The sequence below is a fragment of the Pipistrellus kuhlii genome, unplaced genomic scaffold (assembly GCF_014108245.1).
Source record: "Pipistrellus kuhlii isolate mPipKuh1 unplaced genomic scaffold, mPipKuh1.p scaffold_m20_p_157, whole genome shotgun sequence".
In the NCBI taxonomy this organism is placed as follows: Eukaryota; Metazoa; Chordata; class Mammalia; order Chiroptera; family Vespertilionidae; genus Pipistrellus; species Pipistrellus kuhlii.
The window spans coordinates 109,488-122,500 of record NW_023425468.1 but is presented as its reverse complement, the minus strand read 5'-3'; the positions used below and the strand labels follow the sequence as shown (position 1 = coordinate 122,500).

Here is a 13,013-nt window from a genome sequence, read left to right as displayed (position 1 = left end):
GATGTTTCTAACTCTCTATCCCTCTCCCTTCCTCTCTGTACAAAATCAATAAAATATATTAAAGAGAGGAAGGGAGAGGGATAGAGAGTTAGAGAGAGAGAGAGAGGGAGAGAAACATTGATGAGGAGAGAGCATCACGGACCGGCTGCCTCCTGCACGCCCCCCACTGGGGATGGAGCCCTCCACCCAGGCCTGTGCCCTGACCGGGAATCGAACCCGGACCTCCTGGTTCCTAGGTCGACGCTCCGCCCCATCCCCACGCTGGCCGTGGGCTCCACTCCTGGGCGCGGGCTGCAGGGGGCGCCCTGGCTGCCAGGTCCGGATGGGTGGGGGTGGGGGTTGGGTATTCCAGGTCCAGCCGGTTGGTCCCCAAACCCAGAGGCCTGGGATGGGGGCGCGTGTGGGGCGGGGGGGGCAGCTGGGAGCTCCCGGCCGACCCTCCGCCCTCCCCGCAGTGCTCCGCGACCTGCGGGCCCGGCGTGATCCGGCGGGCCGTGGCCTGCACCCAGGACGCCGGCGTGCCCTGCGACGAGGCCGAGCGGCCGCCCGGCCAGGCGCCCTGCCTCCTGCGGCCCTGCCTGCAGCCGCTGGACGTCCCCCAGGGCCCCGAGGGCTCGGGCAGCGGCGGCGGCGGCGGCGGCCCGCTCGGCCAGGAGCTGGACAACGAGGTGGACTCCCCGCCCCGCCCCCCGGCGCGCCAGCCTCCGCCGCCGGGCGCCGCGCTGCCCACTGAGCCGCCCGGACCCGGCAACGCCATCCACCAGGCCCGGCCGGAGCTGGGCCCGCCGGGGCCGGCCGTGGTGGACGACTTTTACTATGACTACAACTTCATCCGCTTCCACGAGAACTTGGCCGGGGACGGGGACGAGGACGGGGACGGGGACGAGAACGGGGGGCCGGGCCTGCACCCCTCTCCCTCCCCGCCCCCCCAGAGCGGCCCCTCGGAGCCCCCCGCGCCTGCGGGGCGGACGCCCTGGGACCCTCTGCTCAACTTCCTCCCCGAGGAGGATGCCCCCACGGGGACCCCGCCCCCCGCCCCGGAGGGCCACACGCCCGCCACCCCGGGGACCCCCGAGGCGCCCCCTCCGCGGTGGGAGAGCACCAACGAGGTCCCCGAGGAGGACGAGGGGGACCCCCCAGGCCCGTTTCTCCTGCCGGGGTTCCCCGAGGCCCCCCCGCGGCCCCCAGCCCGCCCCTCGCCCCAGCCTGGCCCGGAGGCGCTGTGGCCGGCCGTGGGGGGCGTCCCTCCCGCGGCCCCTCTGCCCCAGGCTCCCCCCGGCCCGGCCCCGGGGGCCCCGCCGCCCGGGAACGCCAGCTGGGAAGCCGGAGACTGGAGCCAGGCAAGTGCCGGCGGGCCGCGCCCCCCCTGCCTCAGTTCCCCTGCTGAGCGGTGGGTGGGAGGGGGCAGGCCGAGGGGGCCCCACCTCCCTGGGCTCCGGGGGCCGCACAGGCCCGCCCCTGCCAGCCTGGGGGGCGCCCCCGGTTCCTCTCCCGCAGCCTCGAATGCCCCCGGGGACGGGAAGCTCACCCCCTTACCCGGCAGGGGGGGTTGGGCGGGGCACCCCCCGTTAGTGGGGTCCCCCCCAGAGGCTCTCTCCTCCTCCAGCTGTACCCGCTCTCAGGGCCTGCAGGGGTCCGAGAGGCATGGCACCCCGCTGCCCCCCAGCACCCTCCCCTGCACCTCGGATTGTCCCTGAGGAGGAGGGAGCCCCCATTCGGGTTCCTCCTGTGGGGGTGGGGGTGGGGGTGGGGTCTGTCTGCCCATCTGTGCCCCCCCTGAACCACTTCTCATCCCCGTCGCCCTCCCCTGGGGAGGGAGGCAGGCGGGGGGGGGGGGGAGCCCATTTTGCAGGTGGGAAGACTGAGGCCCTGGGGGTGGAGATGCAGACACACCCCCTTCCCTCCGCTCCCCCGATGGGCAGCCCGGGTGTGGGGCTGGGGGGAGGGGGGCCGGGTGTGGGGCTGGAGGGAGGGAGGGGGGCCGGGTGTGGGGCTGGAGGGAGGGGGGCCGGGTTGGGGGCTGGAGGGAGGGGGGCGGTTGTGGGCTGGAGGGAGGGAGGGGGGCTGGGCTGAGGGAGGGGGGCCTGGTTGTGGGCCTGGAGGGAGTGGGGAGGGAGGGCCGGGTGTGGGGTGGCGGGAGGGGGGCCCGGGTGTGGGGCTGGAGGGAGGGAGGGGCCGGGTTGTGGGAGGGAGGGAGGGAGGGGGCGGGTGTGGGCTGGAGGAGGGAGGGGGAAGGTGTGGGGATTGAGGGAGGAGGGGGGCCGGGTGTGGGGCTGGAGGGAGGGAGGGGGGGCCGGGTGTGGTGCTGGAGGGAGGGAGGGGGGCCGGTTGTGGGGATGGAGGGAGTGAGGGGGCCGGGTGTGGGGCTGGAGGGAGGGCGGGCCGGGTTGTGTGGGGCGGAGGGAGGGGGGGGGCCGGGTGTGGGGCTGGAGGGAGGGAGGGGGCCGGGTTGTGTGGCTGGAGGGAGGGAGGCGGGGGGGGGGTGTGGGGCTGAGGGGGGGGCGGGGGTTTGTGTGGGGCTGGAGGGAGGGAGGGGGCCCGGGTGTGGGGCTGGGGGGAGGGGGCGGGGTGGCGGGTGTGGGGCTGGGGGGAGGGAGGGGGCCGGGTGTGGGGCTGGAGGGAGGGGAGGGGGGCCGGGTGTGGGGCTGGAGGGAGAGGGGCGGGGTGTGGGCTGGAGGGAGGAGGGGGCCGGGTGTGGGGCTGGAGGGGAGGGAGGGGGGACGGGTGTGGGGCTGGAGGGAGGGAGGGGGCCGGGTTGTGGGCTGGAGGAGGGAGGGGGGGCCGGGTGTGGGGCGGAGGGGGAGGGAGGGGGGGCCGGGTGTGGGGCTGGGGGGAGTGGTGGGCCGGGTGTGGGGCTGGAGGGAGGGAGGGGGGCCGGGTGTGGGGCTGGAGGGAGGGAGGGGGGCCGGGTGTGGGGCTGGAGGGAGGGAGGGGGGGGCCGGGTGTGGGGCTGGAGGGAGGGAGTGGGGGCTGAGGGAGGGAGGGGGCCCGGGTGTGGGGCTGGGGGGGAGTGGGGCCGGGTGTGGGGCTGGAGGGAGGGAGTGGGGGCTGGAGGGAGGGAGGGGCCCCGGGTGTGGGGCTGGGAGGAGGAGGGGGAGGGGGGCCGGGTGTGGGGCTGGGGGGAGGGAGGGGGGCCGGGTGTGGGGCTGGGGGGAGGGAGGGGGCCGGGTGGGGGGCTGGAGGGAGGGAGGGGGGCCGGGTGTGGGGCTGGAGGGAGGGGGCCGGGTGTGGGGCTGGAGGGAGGGGGCCCGGTGTGGGGCTGGAGGGAGAGGGGCCGGGTGTGGGGGCTGGAGGGAGGGAGGGGGCCGGGTGTGGGCTGGAGGGGGGGGGCCGGGTGTGGGGCTGGAGGGAGGGAGGGGGCCGGGTGTGGGGCTGGGGGGAGGGGGGCCCGGTGTGGGGCTGGAGGGGGGGGGCCCCGCCCTCACGCCCCGCCCTCACGCCCCGCCCTCACGCCCCCCCCCCCCAGTGCTCCACCACCTGCGGGCTGGGCGCCTCCTGGAGGGCCGTGCGCTGCAGCTCGGGCCGCGAGGAGGACTGTGCGCCCGAGGGCCGCCCGCAGCCCGCCCGCCGCTGCCACCTGCGGCCCTGCGCCGCCTGGCGCGCCGGCAACTGGAGCAAGGTGGGTGCCGGCGGGAGGGGAGGGGGCCGTGCCGCCCACCCGCCCGTGTCCCCCCCCCCGCTGTCCCCCCAGTGCTCCCAGGGCGGGAGGGGGAGGGGGCCGTGCCGCCCACACGCCCGTCCCCCGAGTGCTCCCAGGGCGGGAGGGGAGGGGGCCGTGCCGCCCACGTCTGTCCCCCCCCCCCCGTCCCCCCACTGCTCCCAGGGGGGGCTCTATGCCCGCCCACATGTCCGTCCCCCCGTGTCCCCCCTCCTGTCCCCCCAGTGCTCCCAGGGCTGCGGGGGGGGGGTGCTCTATGCCCGCCCACACGTCCGTCCCCCCGTGTCCCCCCTCCTGTCCCCCCAGTGCTCCCAGGGCTGCGGGGGGGGGGTGCTCTATGCCCGCCCACATGTCCGTCCCCCCGTGTCCCCCCTCCTGTCCCCCCAGTGCTCCCAGGGCTGCGGGTGGGGGGGGCTCTGTGCTCGCCCACATGTCCGTCCCCCCGTGTCCCCCCAGTGCTCCCAGGGCTGCGGGGGGGGGGGCTGTGCCCGCCCACATGTCCGTCCCCCTGTGTCCCCCCGTGTCCCCCCAGTGCTCCCAGGGCTGCGGGGGGGGCTCTGTGCCAGCCCACATGTCCATCCCCCCGTGTCCCCCCAGTGCTCCCAGGGCTGCGGGGGGGGCTCTGTGCCCGCCCACATGTCCGTCCCCCCGTGTCCCCCCAGTGCTCCCAGGGCTGCGGGGGGGGCTCTGTGCCCGCCCACATGTCCGTCCCCCCGTGTCCCCCCAGTGCTCCCAGGGCTGCGGGGGGGGGCTGTGCCCGCCCACATGTCCGTCCCCCGTGTCCCCCCCTCCTGTCCCCCCAGTGCTCCCAGGGCTGCGGGGGGGGCTGTGCCCGCCCACATGTCCGTCCCCCCGTGTCCCCCTGTCCCCCCAGTGCTCCCAGGGCTGCGGGGGGGGCTCTGTGCCCGCCCACATGTCCATCCCCCCGTGTCCCCCCAGTGCTCCCAGGGCTGCGGGGGGCTGTGCCCGCCCACATGTCCGTCCCCCGTGTCCCCCCCTCCTGTCCCCCCAGTGCTCCCAGGGCTGCGGGGGGGGCTGTGCCCGCCCACATGTCCGTCCCCCCGTGTCCCCGTGTCCCCCAGTGCTCCCAGGGCTGCGGGGGGGGCTCTGTGCCCGCCCACATGTCCGTCCCCCCGTGTCCCCCCAGTGCTCCCAGGGCTGCGGGGGGGGCTCTGTGCCCGCCCACATGTCCATCCCCCCGTGTCCCCCCAGTGCTCCCAGGGCTGCGGGGGGGGCTGTGCCCGCCCACATGTCCGTCCCCCCGTGTTTCCCCCAGTGCTCCCAGGGCTGCGGGGGGGGCTCTGTGCCCGCCCACATGTCCGTCCCCCCGTGTCCCCCCAGTGCTCCCAGGGCTGCGGGGGGGGCTGTGCCCGCCCACATGTCCGTCCCCCCGTGTCCTCCCCTCCTGTCCCCCCAGTGCTCCCAGGGCTGCGGGGGGGGGGCTCTCGGTGCGGGACGTGCAGTGTGTGGACGCCCGGGACCTGCGGCCGCTGCGGCCCTTCCACTGCCAGCCCGGGCCCGCCCCGCCCCCCGCCCGCCGGCCCTGCGGCTCCCAGCCCTGCCTGAGCTGGTACACCTCCTCCTGGCGGGAGGTGAGGGTGTGTGTGTGTGTGTGTGTGTGTGTGATGGGGGGGAGGGGGAGGGAGGGGGAGGGAGGGGGAGGGGTGATAGGAGGGGCGTGGGGTGATGGTGGGCTCCCAGCCTGGAGGGGGATGGAGGGGAGGGGGATGGACGGGGGAGGGGGAGGGGGTGGTAGATGGGGAGGGGGATGGAGGGGAGGGGGTTGGATGGGAGGGGGATGGAGGGGAGGGGGATGGAGGGGGAGGGGGATGGAGGGAGCGGGAGCGGGGTGAGGGTCAGGAGGGGGTGGTAGATGGGGAGGGGCGATGGACGGGGAGGGGGATGGACGGGTAGGGGGGATGGATGGGGAGGGGGGTGGACGGGGAGGGGGTGGTAGATGGGGAGGGGGATGGACGGGGAGGGGGTGGTAGATGGGGAGGGGATGGACGGGGAGGGGGATGGACGGGGAGGGGGATGGACGGGGAGGGGGTGATGGACGGGGAGGGGGATGGACGGGGAGGGGGTGGGTGGTAGATGGGGAGGGGGATGGGACGGGGAGGGGGATGGACGGGGAGGGGGTGGACGGGGAGGGGGGTGGACGATGGGGCGGGGGGGATGGACGGGGAGGGGGGTGGACGGGGAGGGGGAGGACGGGGAGGGGGATGGACGGGGAGGGTGGTAGACGGGTGAGGGGGTGGAGGCGGGGAGGGGGATGGACGGGGGGGGGGTGGTAGATGGGGAGGGGGGATGGACGGGGAGGGGGATGGACGGGGAGGGGGTGTGGGTGAGATTGGGAGGGGGGGATGGACGGGGAGGGGGATGGACGGGGAGGGTGAGGACGGGGAGGGGGATGACGGGAGGGGGTGGTAGATGGGGAGGGGGGTGGGAACAGGGAGTGGTGATGGACGGGGAGGGGGATGGACGGGGAGGGGGGGTGATGGAGGGGCGTGGGGTGGTGGGCCCTGACCCCCGCCCCCGCCCCGCCCTCCAGTGCTCGGAGGCCTGCGGCGGGGGCGAGCAGCACCGCCTGGTGACCTGCCCGGAGCCCGGCCTGTGCCCGGAGGCGCTGAGGCCCAACGCCACGCGGCCCTGCAACACGCACCCCTGCACCCAGTGGGCGGTGGGGCCCTGGGGCGAGGTGAGGGGCCGGGGAGGGGGCGGGGAGGGGGCGAGGGGCAGGCGTGTCCCGAGGCCTCAGGGAGGGGTTCCAGGGAGACCTGAGGGTCACTGCTGTGACAGAGCGCGGCCGGGTGGGGGTGGTGGGCGTGGGGGGGGCCATGCAGAGCGGGGGGGGGGGTGCCCGGGGGCGGGGCCCGGGGGCGGGGCCGGGGGCTGGGGCCGTGGGGCGGGGTCCGGGCTGGGGCCGTGGGGCGGGGCCCGGGGCGGGGCCCGGGGCGGGGCCCAGGGTGGGGCCCGGGGGGGGGCCGGGGGCGGGGCCCGGGGGCGGGGCCCGGGGGGGCCCGGGGGCGGGGCCCGGGGCGGGCTGGCGGGGGCGGGAGGGGGGAGGCCGGTCGGGGGCCGTGCCGGCCGGCGGTGACACACACACACACACCCCCCCTCCCCCCGCAGTGCTCGGCGCCCTGCGGCGGCGGGGTGCAGCGCCGGGTGATCCGCTGTGTGAACACCCACCGGGGGCTGCCCGAGGAGGACAGCGGGCGCTGCGCCCACGCGCCCTGGCCCGCCAGCGCCCGGCCGTGCGGCACCCAGGCCTGCGAGGTGTCCGAGCAGCGGCAGGGTGAGTGTCCGCCCGGGGGGCCGGCGGGGGGCCGGCGGGGGGCCGGGGGGCCCCCACACCCGGCTTCTGGCCGGCCGGGCCTCCTGGGGGACGGGCCTGAGGCGGAGGAGGCTCAGGACACACACAGGCACCTGGGCTCTCACGCATGCACACGCGCGCACACCCCAGGGACCCGCACATGCGTGCACACACAATGTCGCGAATACACGTGTGCATGCACGCACACAGCGCGCACACATACAAATACATGTGCGTGCACACACGTAACACACAACGTACCCACACACGCACGTGTGTACACACGTTTGTGTGAACATGCATGCGTATACAGGTGCGTACGTGTATATACGTGTGAGTGTGCCCACATATACGTGTGGGTGTGTACACACATGTAAACCGTGTGTGCACATCCCATGTGCCCATAGGCACATGCATATACAGGTGAGTGCATGCACACATACATAGACACATGCACAGGCGCACACACGCGCGCACACACACACACACACACACACACACACCCTGCCGTGTGGGAGCTCACTTCCCCTCTGGCCTCCGCACCCTGGTCTCTGAGAGGGGCCGGGCCCTGGGCTGGGACAGAGGGGGATGGGGGATGGGGGAAAGGGGGTGACAAGGGGGGGACAGGGGGAACGGGGGGCAACTGTGAGGACTCGGGGTTTCGGGGGCCACGGTCTTCCCTGGAAGCCACCGTCACCTGTCAGGGTGTCAGGGCGCAGGCCCAGGGCCCGTCTGGGGAGGGGGGAGGGGACCCCGCGGCTCCGAGCCCGCCTGCTGCCGGGGCCCCGGGGGGGGGGGGCAGACGGGGGTGCGGGGGGCGGGAACGGGGCCTCTGGGGCCGGAACCAGGACCAGCTTCCCGTGAGGCCCTGTCTGTTTTTTGTTTTGTTTTGTTGTTGGTTCTCAGAGAGAGTGGGATGGGGAGGGAGAGAGAAACGCCGACAGGAGAGAGACACACCCATGGGGTGGCTCCTGCACCCGACCAAAGCCGGGGAGGAGCCGGCATTCATGTCATTTTTATTTTATTATTTTAAAACTATATTCTATTGGGTTTTTTTTTGTTTGTTTGTTTTTTACAGAGGAGAAGGGAGAGGGACAGAGAGCTAGAAACACCGATGAGACAAAAACATCAACCAGCTGCCTCCTGCACACCCCCCCACCGGGGATGTGCCCGCAACCAAGGTCCATGCCCCTGACCAGGAATCGAACCCGGGACCCTTCGGTCCGCAGGCCGACGCTCTACCCACTGAGCCACACTGGCTGGGGCGGTTCTGGTTTGGAGGGAGGTCAGGTGGCTGCGCCATGAGCTGCCCCACAAGGGAGTTTCCCGGCTGCAGCCCCCGGGGTGGGGGCGGGGATGGGGGGGGGACTGGGACGCCGACAGCTGGCGCCCCAGGAAGTGGGGTGACTGACTCATGGGGCTGCGTGTCCGACAGGAGAGCCTGGGAGCCCCCGGCGGTGAGGTCACCGCGGCCAGGCAGCTGCCGGCGGGCGGCGGGCGCTGGCAAAGGAGGACCCTCCCCCCCCATGTGAAGAGGCAGGAAGAGGGAGGGCCGCCTGCACCACCGGCGGGGTCAGAGGTCAGGGGCCCAGATGCAGCTGCTTCCTGGCCGGCTGGTGTGGCTCAGTGGATAGAGCGTCGGCCTGCGGACTGAAAGGTCCCGGGTTCGATTCCTGGTCAGGGGCATGGACCTTGGTTGCGGGCACATCCCCGGTAGGAGGTGTGCAAGAGGCAGCTGATCGATGTTTCTCTCTCATCGATGTTTCTAACTCTCTATCCCTCTCCCTTCCTCTCTGTAAAAACTCAATAAAATATATTTAAAATAAAATAAAATAAAATCAATGGGAAAATATCCTCAGGGGAGGATTTAAAATAAAATAAAAAAGTCAACACTTCAAAACAAAGCTCTGGGGAGGGTGTCCTGACCCCGGCCCCGTGCCCCCCCCCCCCCCCGTGCCCCCTGACCCCCTGACCCCGCCCCCCCCAGGCTGCGAGCAGGACCAGCTGCCCTTCGGCTCCTGCGAGAGGCTCCGCCTCCTGGCCCGCTGCCGGCTGCCCAGCATCCGCGCCCAGTGCTGCCTCACCTGCCGCGGCTGACCCGCCCCCGCCGGCCCGGCGGGCGGGCGGACGGACGGACGGACGGACAGACCACTGACAGCCACACAGACCTCAGCGCCCCCCCCCGCCCCCCTCCGCGCCCCCATGGTGCTACACCGGCCCTGCCCTGCGGGCGGGGACGCCTCAGGGGTTCTTCATTCCCACCGTGTGTGTGTGTACCGCCGTTATTTTGTTACTGTTCTTGTTGTTATTATTGTTATTGTTATTATTCTATAAACAAGTATCTACCGTGTCCCCGTGTCGCCTGGCTTCTTCGAGGAGGGGTGAGGGGGGGACTCCCGGTCTGAAATCCTGCCTCCTCCCTCCCCCCACTGCCTTTAAAAAAATATATATATATATGTAGATGCCAAAACCGGTGTGGCTCAGTGGATAGAGCGTCAGTCTGCGGACTCAGGGGTCCCAGGTTCGATTCCGGCCAGGGGCATGTATTATACATTGGTTGCGGGCACATCCCCGGCAGGGGGTCTGCAGGAGGCAGCTGGTCGGTGTTTCTCTCTCATTGATGTTTCTAGCTCTCTGTCCCTCTCCCTTCCTCTCTCTAAAAAAATCAATAAAATATATTTTAAAAAAAAAAAAAATATATATATATGCACACCATGTTTCCCCGAAAATAAGACCTAACGCATCTTCGGGAGCAAAAATTAATATAAGACACTGTCTTATTTTCAGGGAATCAGGGTGTGTGTGTGTGTATATATTACATATATATAATTGATTTCAGAGAGGAAGGGAGGAGAGTCAGAAACATCGATGAGAGAGAAACATCCATCAGCTGCCTCCTGCACGTCCCCTACTGGGGATGAGCCCGCAACCAAGGTCCATGCCCTTGGCCGGAATCGAACCCGGGACCCCCCAGTCCGCAGGCCGACGCTCTATCCACTGAGCCACACCGGTTAGGGCTGCAAGTTCCTAAAGAGCCCCTTTGTGCTGGGGCTTTGAGATGTTCACGGAAGGCCCGGCCTGGCGCCAGCACTGATAACCACTGATCGGCTGCCTCCTGCACGCCCCCTCCTGGGGTGTGAGCCTGAAACCCAGACGTATGTCCCCACCCGGAATGGCACCGTGGCAACCACTGAGCCACACTGGCCGGGCCAGGATCCCTCTTAAATATATTTTTTTAAAATCCTGGCTCTAAACCGGATTATGACGGGAGGACCTGGCAATGCAGCTGTGGCTCAGCTGAGTCGGACCTCCGTGAACTTGTAGGTTCAGGCGGGTGTGGGAGGGACACTGGGCACAGCTGGTTCCTAATCCCAAATACAGAAAGGTCCTTATTTGTCTTTTCTGCTGCCTGCAACACCGCTGAATGCCACAGGGGGGCAGCATTTACCTGCTTAAAAAAAAAAAACCCTATTGAATTTGGAAAATGATTCACTATTGAATTTCTGTTGTGCCGCTTGCAATACCTCGGAGTGTGCACAGGGGGGCAGCATTTACCTGCTTTTGAAATTTTATTTTCTCTTTTTTTTTAAAAAATATATTTTATTGATTTTTTACAGAGAGGAAGGGAGAGGGATAGAAAGTCAGAAACATCGACGAGAGAGAAACACCGCTCAGCTGCCTCCCGCACGCCCCCTACCTGGGATGTGCCCGCAACCAGAGCACATGCCCTTGACCGGAATCGAACCCGGGTCCCTTGAGTCTGCAGGCCGACGCTCTATCCACTGAGCCAAACCGGTTTCGGCTGCTTTTGCAATTAAAAAAAAATGTACTTTGTTAATGGGCCTCAACATTCTGGAACAGAGTTTTGGTCAAGTTGTTTCCCCTGAAAAAGTACTGATTTTTAAAAACGAATCACTTAGGCCCTGGCCGGTGTGGCTCAATGGATAGAGCGTCGGTCTGCGGACTGAAAGGTCCCGGGTTCGATTCCGGTCAAGGGCATGGACCTTGGTTGCGGGCACATCCCCAGTGGGGGGCGTGCAGGAGGGCGTGTTTCTAACTATTCCTCTCCCTCTCCGTAGAAAAATAAATAAAATATATATGTAAATATTTAAAATGACTTAGAAAAATAAGACAAAAAAGAAAGAAAGAAAAAAAACCCACATCCTAATAACTAAAGACGGCCACAGACACGGAGGAGTCCACGGGCCCAGGGCATGGCCAGCCCTGAGGAAGGAGCGGAGGAAGCTGAGGACCATTTATCTGCTTTAAAAAATATACAAACATATTTTATTGATTGTTTACAGAGAGGAAAGGGGAGGGGTAGAGAGCTAGAAAGATCGATGAGAGAGAAACATCCATCGGCTGCCTCCTGCACGCTCCCCACTGGGGATGTGCCCGCAACCAAGGTCCATGCCCTGGACCGGAATCGAACCCGGGACCTTTCAGTCCGCAGACCGACGCTCTATCCACTGAGCCACACGGGTTTCGGCCATTTATCTACTTTTTAAAGACAGCGGAGTCGTTGGCTGTGCTGGGAGCCTGGATGGACCCCCGCTGTCCGGTATGGTCGCGGTAACTTATTGGGGGGGGGGGCCGCGGGAGGATCTGGGGACCCCCCCCCTCCCCGGCTCCAGCTCAGCTGTTGGCACAGGCTGTCTCCCCCCCAAATCCCGCAGCGGCTGCTAGTCCTGACTGGATGGGCTTGAGCTCCAGAGAAACACAGACCCACCTGCTCTGAAGCTGTGAATGAAAACCAAGCCTGGCCCTGGCCGGTGTGGCTCAGTGGGTGGAGCATCGGCCTGGGAACTGAGGGGTCCCGGGTTCGATTCTGGTCGGGGGTACAGGCCAGTGATTCTCTCTCATCATTGGTGTTTCTCTCTCCCTCTCCCGTCCTCTCTGAAATCAATAAAAAAATAAAAATATATAAAAACAAACCAACCGAGACTGTACATGTGTGCCCTGCTCCTCCGTCTCAGCACACACGTGTGCTGACCTTTACAAAAACGCTCGGGGGCCCTTCCCCTCCCCACCTGGGGGTCTGTGCTTGCTTCTCTATAAAGTTCCACGTTTGCTATAAAATGATTTGTCTTTGACATATTTTTATTGATTTCAGAGAGGAGGGGAGAGGGGGGGGATAGAAACATCCAGGATGAGAGAGCATCATGGACCGGCCGCCTCCTGCATGCCCCCCACTGGGGACCAAGCCCGCACCCCGGGCCTGTGCCCTTGACTGGGAATCGAACCCTGACCTCCTGGCTCAACCGCTGAGCCACACTGGCTTCCACCCCGCCCACTGGGCAGGCTCAGGGAGCAGGGCCTGGCGGGGGCCAGCCCCCAGAGGAGGGGGGAGAGGAGGAGGGGGTCCCAGTCCCAGCTCAGCCCCTGCCTGCGGGTCAGTGCCCCCCCTCAGGCCCCCCGTCTCTGCAGCTGCCCCCCACCCCAGGGGAAATGGGTGTCCCTCTGGGTTTCCCCGTGGGGGCCCCGGGGTCAGCCGGGCCTGAGCTGTCCTCCCAGCGCAGGCAGACAGCCGTGACTCAGGCGCCCGGTGCTGGCAGGGAGGGGGCGCCACCACGTGGGCCGCCCAGCTCCCCGCCCGGCTGAAGGCCGAAGGCCGGGCCCGGTCACCCCATGGCCCCCCCTGGTCACCCCATGGCCCCCCCTGGTCACCCCATGGCCCCCCCCGGTCACAGCTCAGCGGCGGCTCCCAGCGCCTCACAGGGCTGCCGACCGAGGCGTCCTGCCCCCCACAACACCCCTCCACACACACACACCCCAACACACATCATACACCCCTCAACACACATCATACACCTCCCAACACATATCCCCTTATACCCCCCATATACACCCCCCACAACACCCCTCCATACACCCCTCAACACACATCATACACACCCCAACACACATCATACACCTCCCAACACATATCCCCTTATACCCCCCATATACACCCCCCACAACACCCCTCCATACACACACCCCAAAACACACCCCAACACACACCCCACACACACCCCAACACATATCATACACTCCCAACAC

At 68.3% G+C, this 13,013-nt stretch overlaps 1 protein-coding gene across 1 annotated transcript in view; it reads left to right on the top strand.

The window, feature by feature from the left end:
* Window positions 1-9,184, top strand: part of ADAMTS7 (ADAM metallopeptidase with thrombospondin type 1 motif 7) — a 48,352-nt gene extending 39,168 nt beyond the window's left edge. Inside the window, 7 exon segments of the mRNA XM_045582260.1 lie at window positions 456-1,340; window positions 3,467-3,619; window positions 5,076-5,102; window positions 5,104-5,250; window positions 6,210-6,356; window positions 6,788-6,953; window positions 8,959-9,184. Of these exon segments, the coding sequence (XP_045438216.1) occupies window positions 456-1,340; window positions 3,467-3,619; window positions 5,076-5,102; window positions 5,104-5,250; window positions 6,210-6,356; window positions 6,788-6,953; window positions 8,959-9,068 (1,635 nt within the window). The 3' untranslated portion in view covers window positions 9,069-9,184.
* Window positions 9,185-13,013: the final 3,829 nt, after the last annotated feature.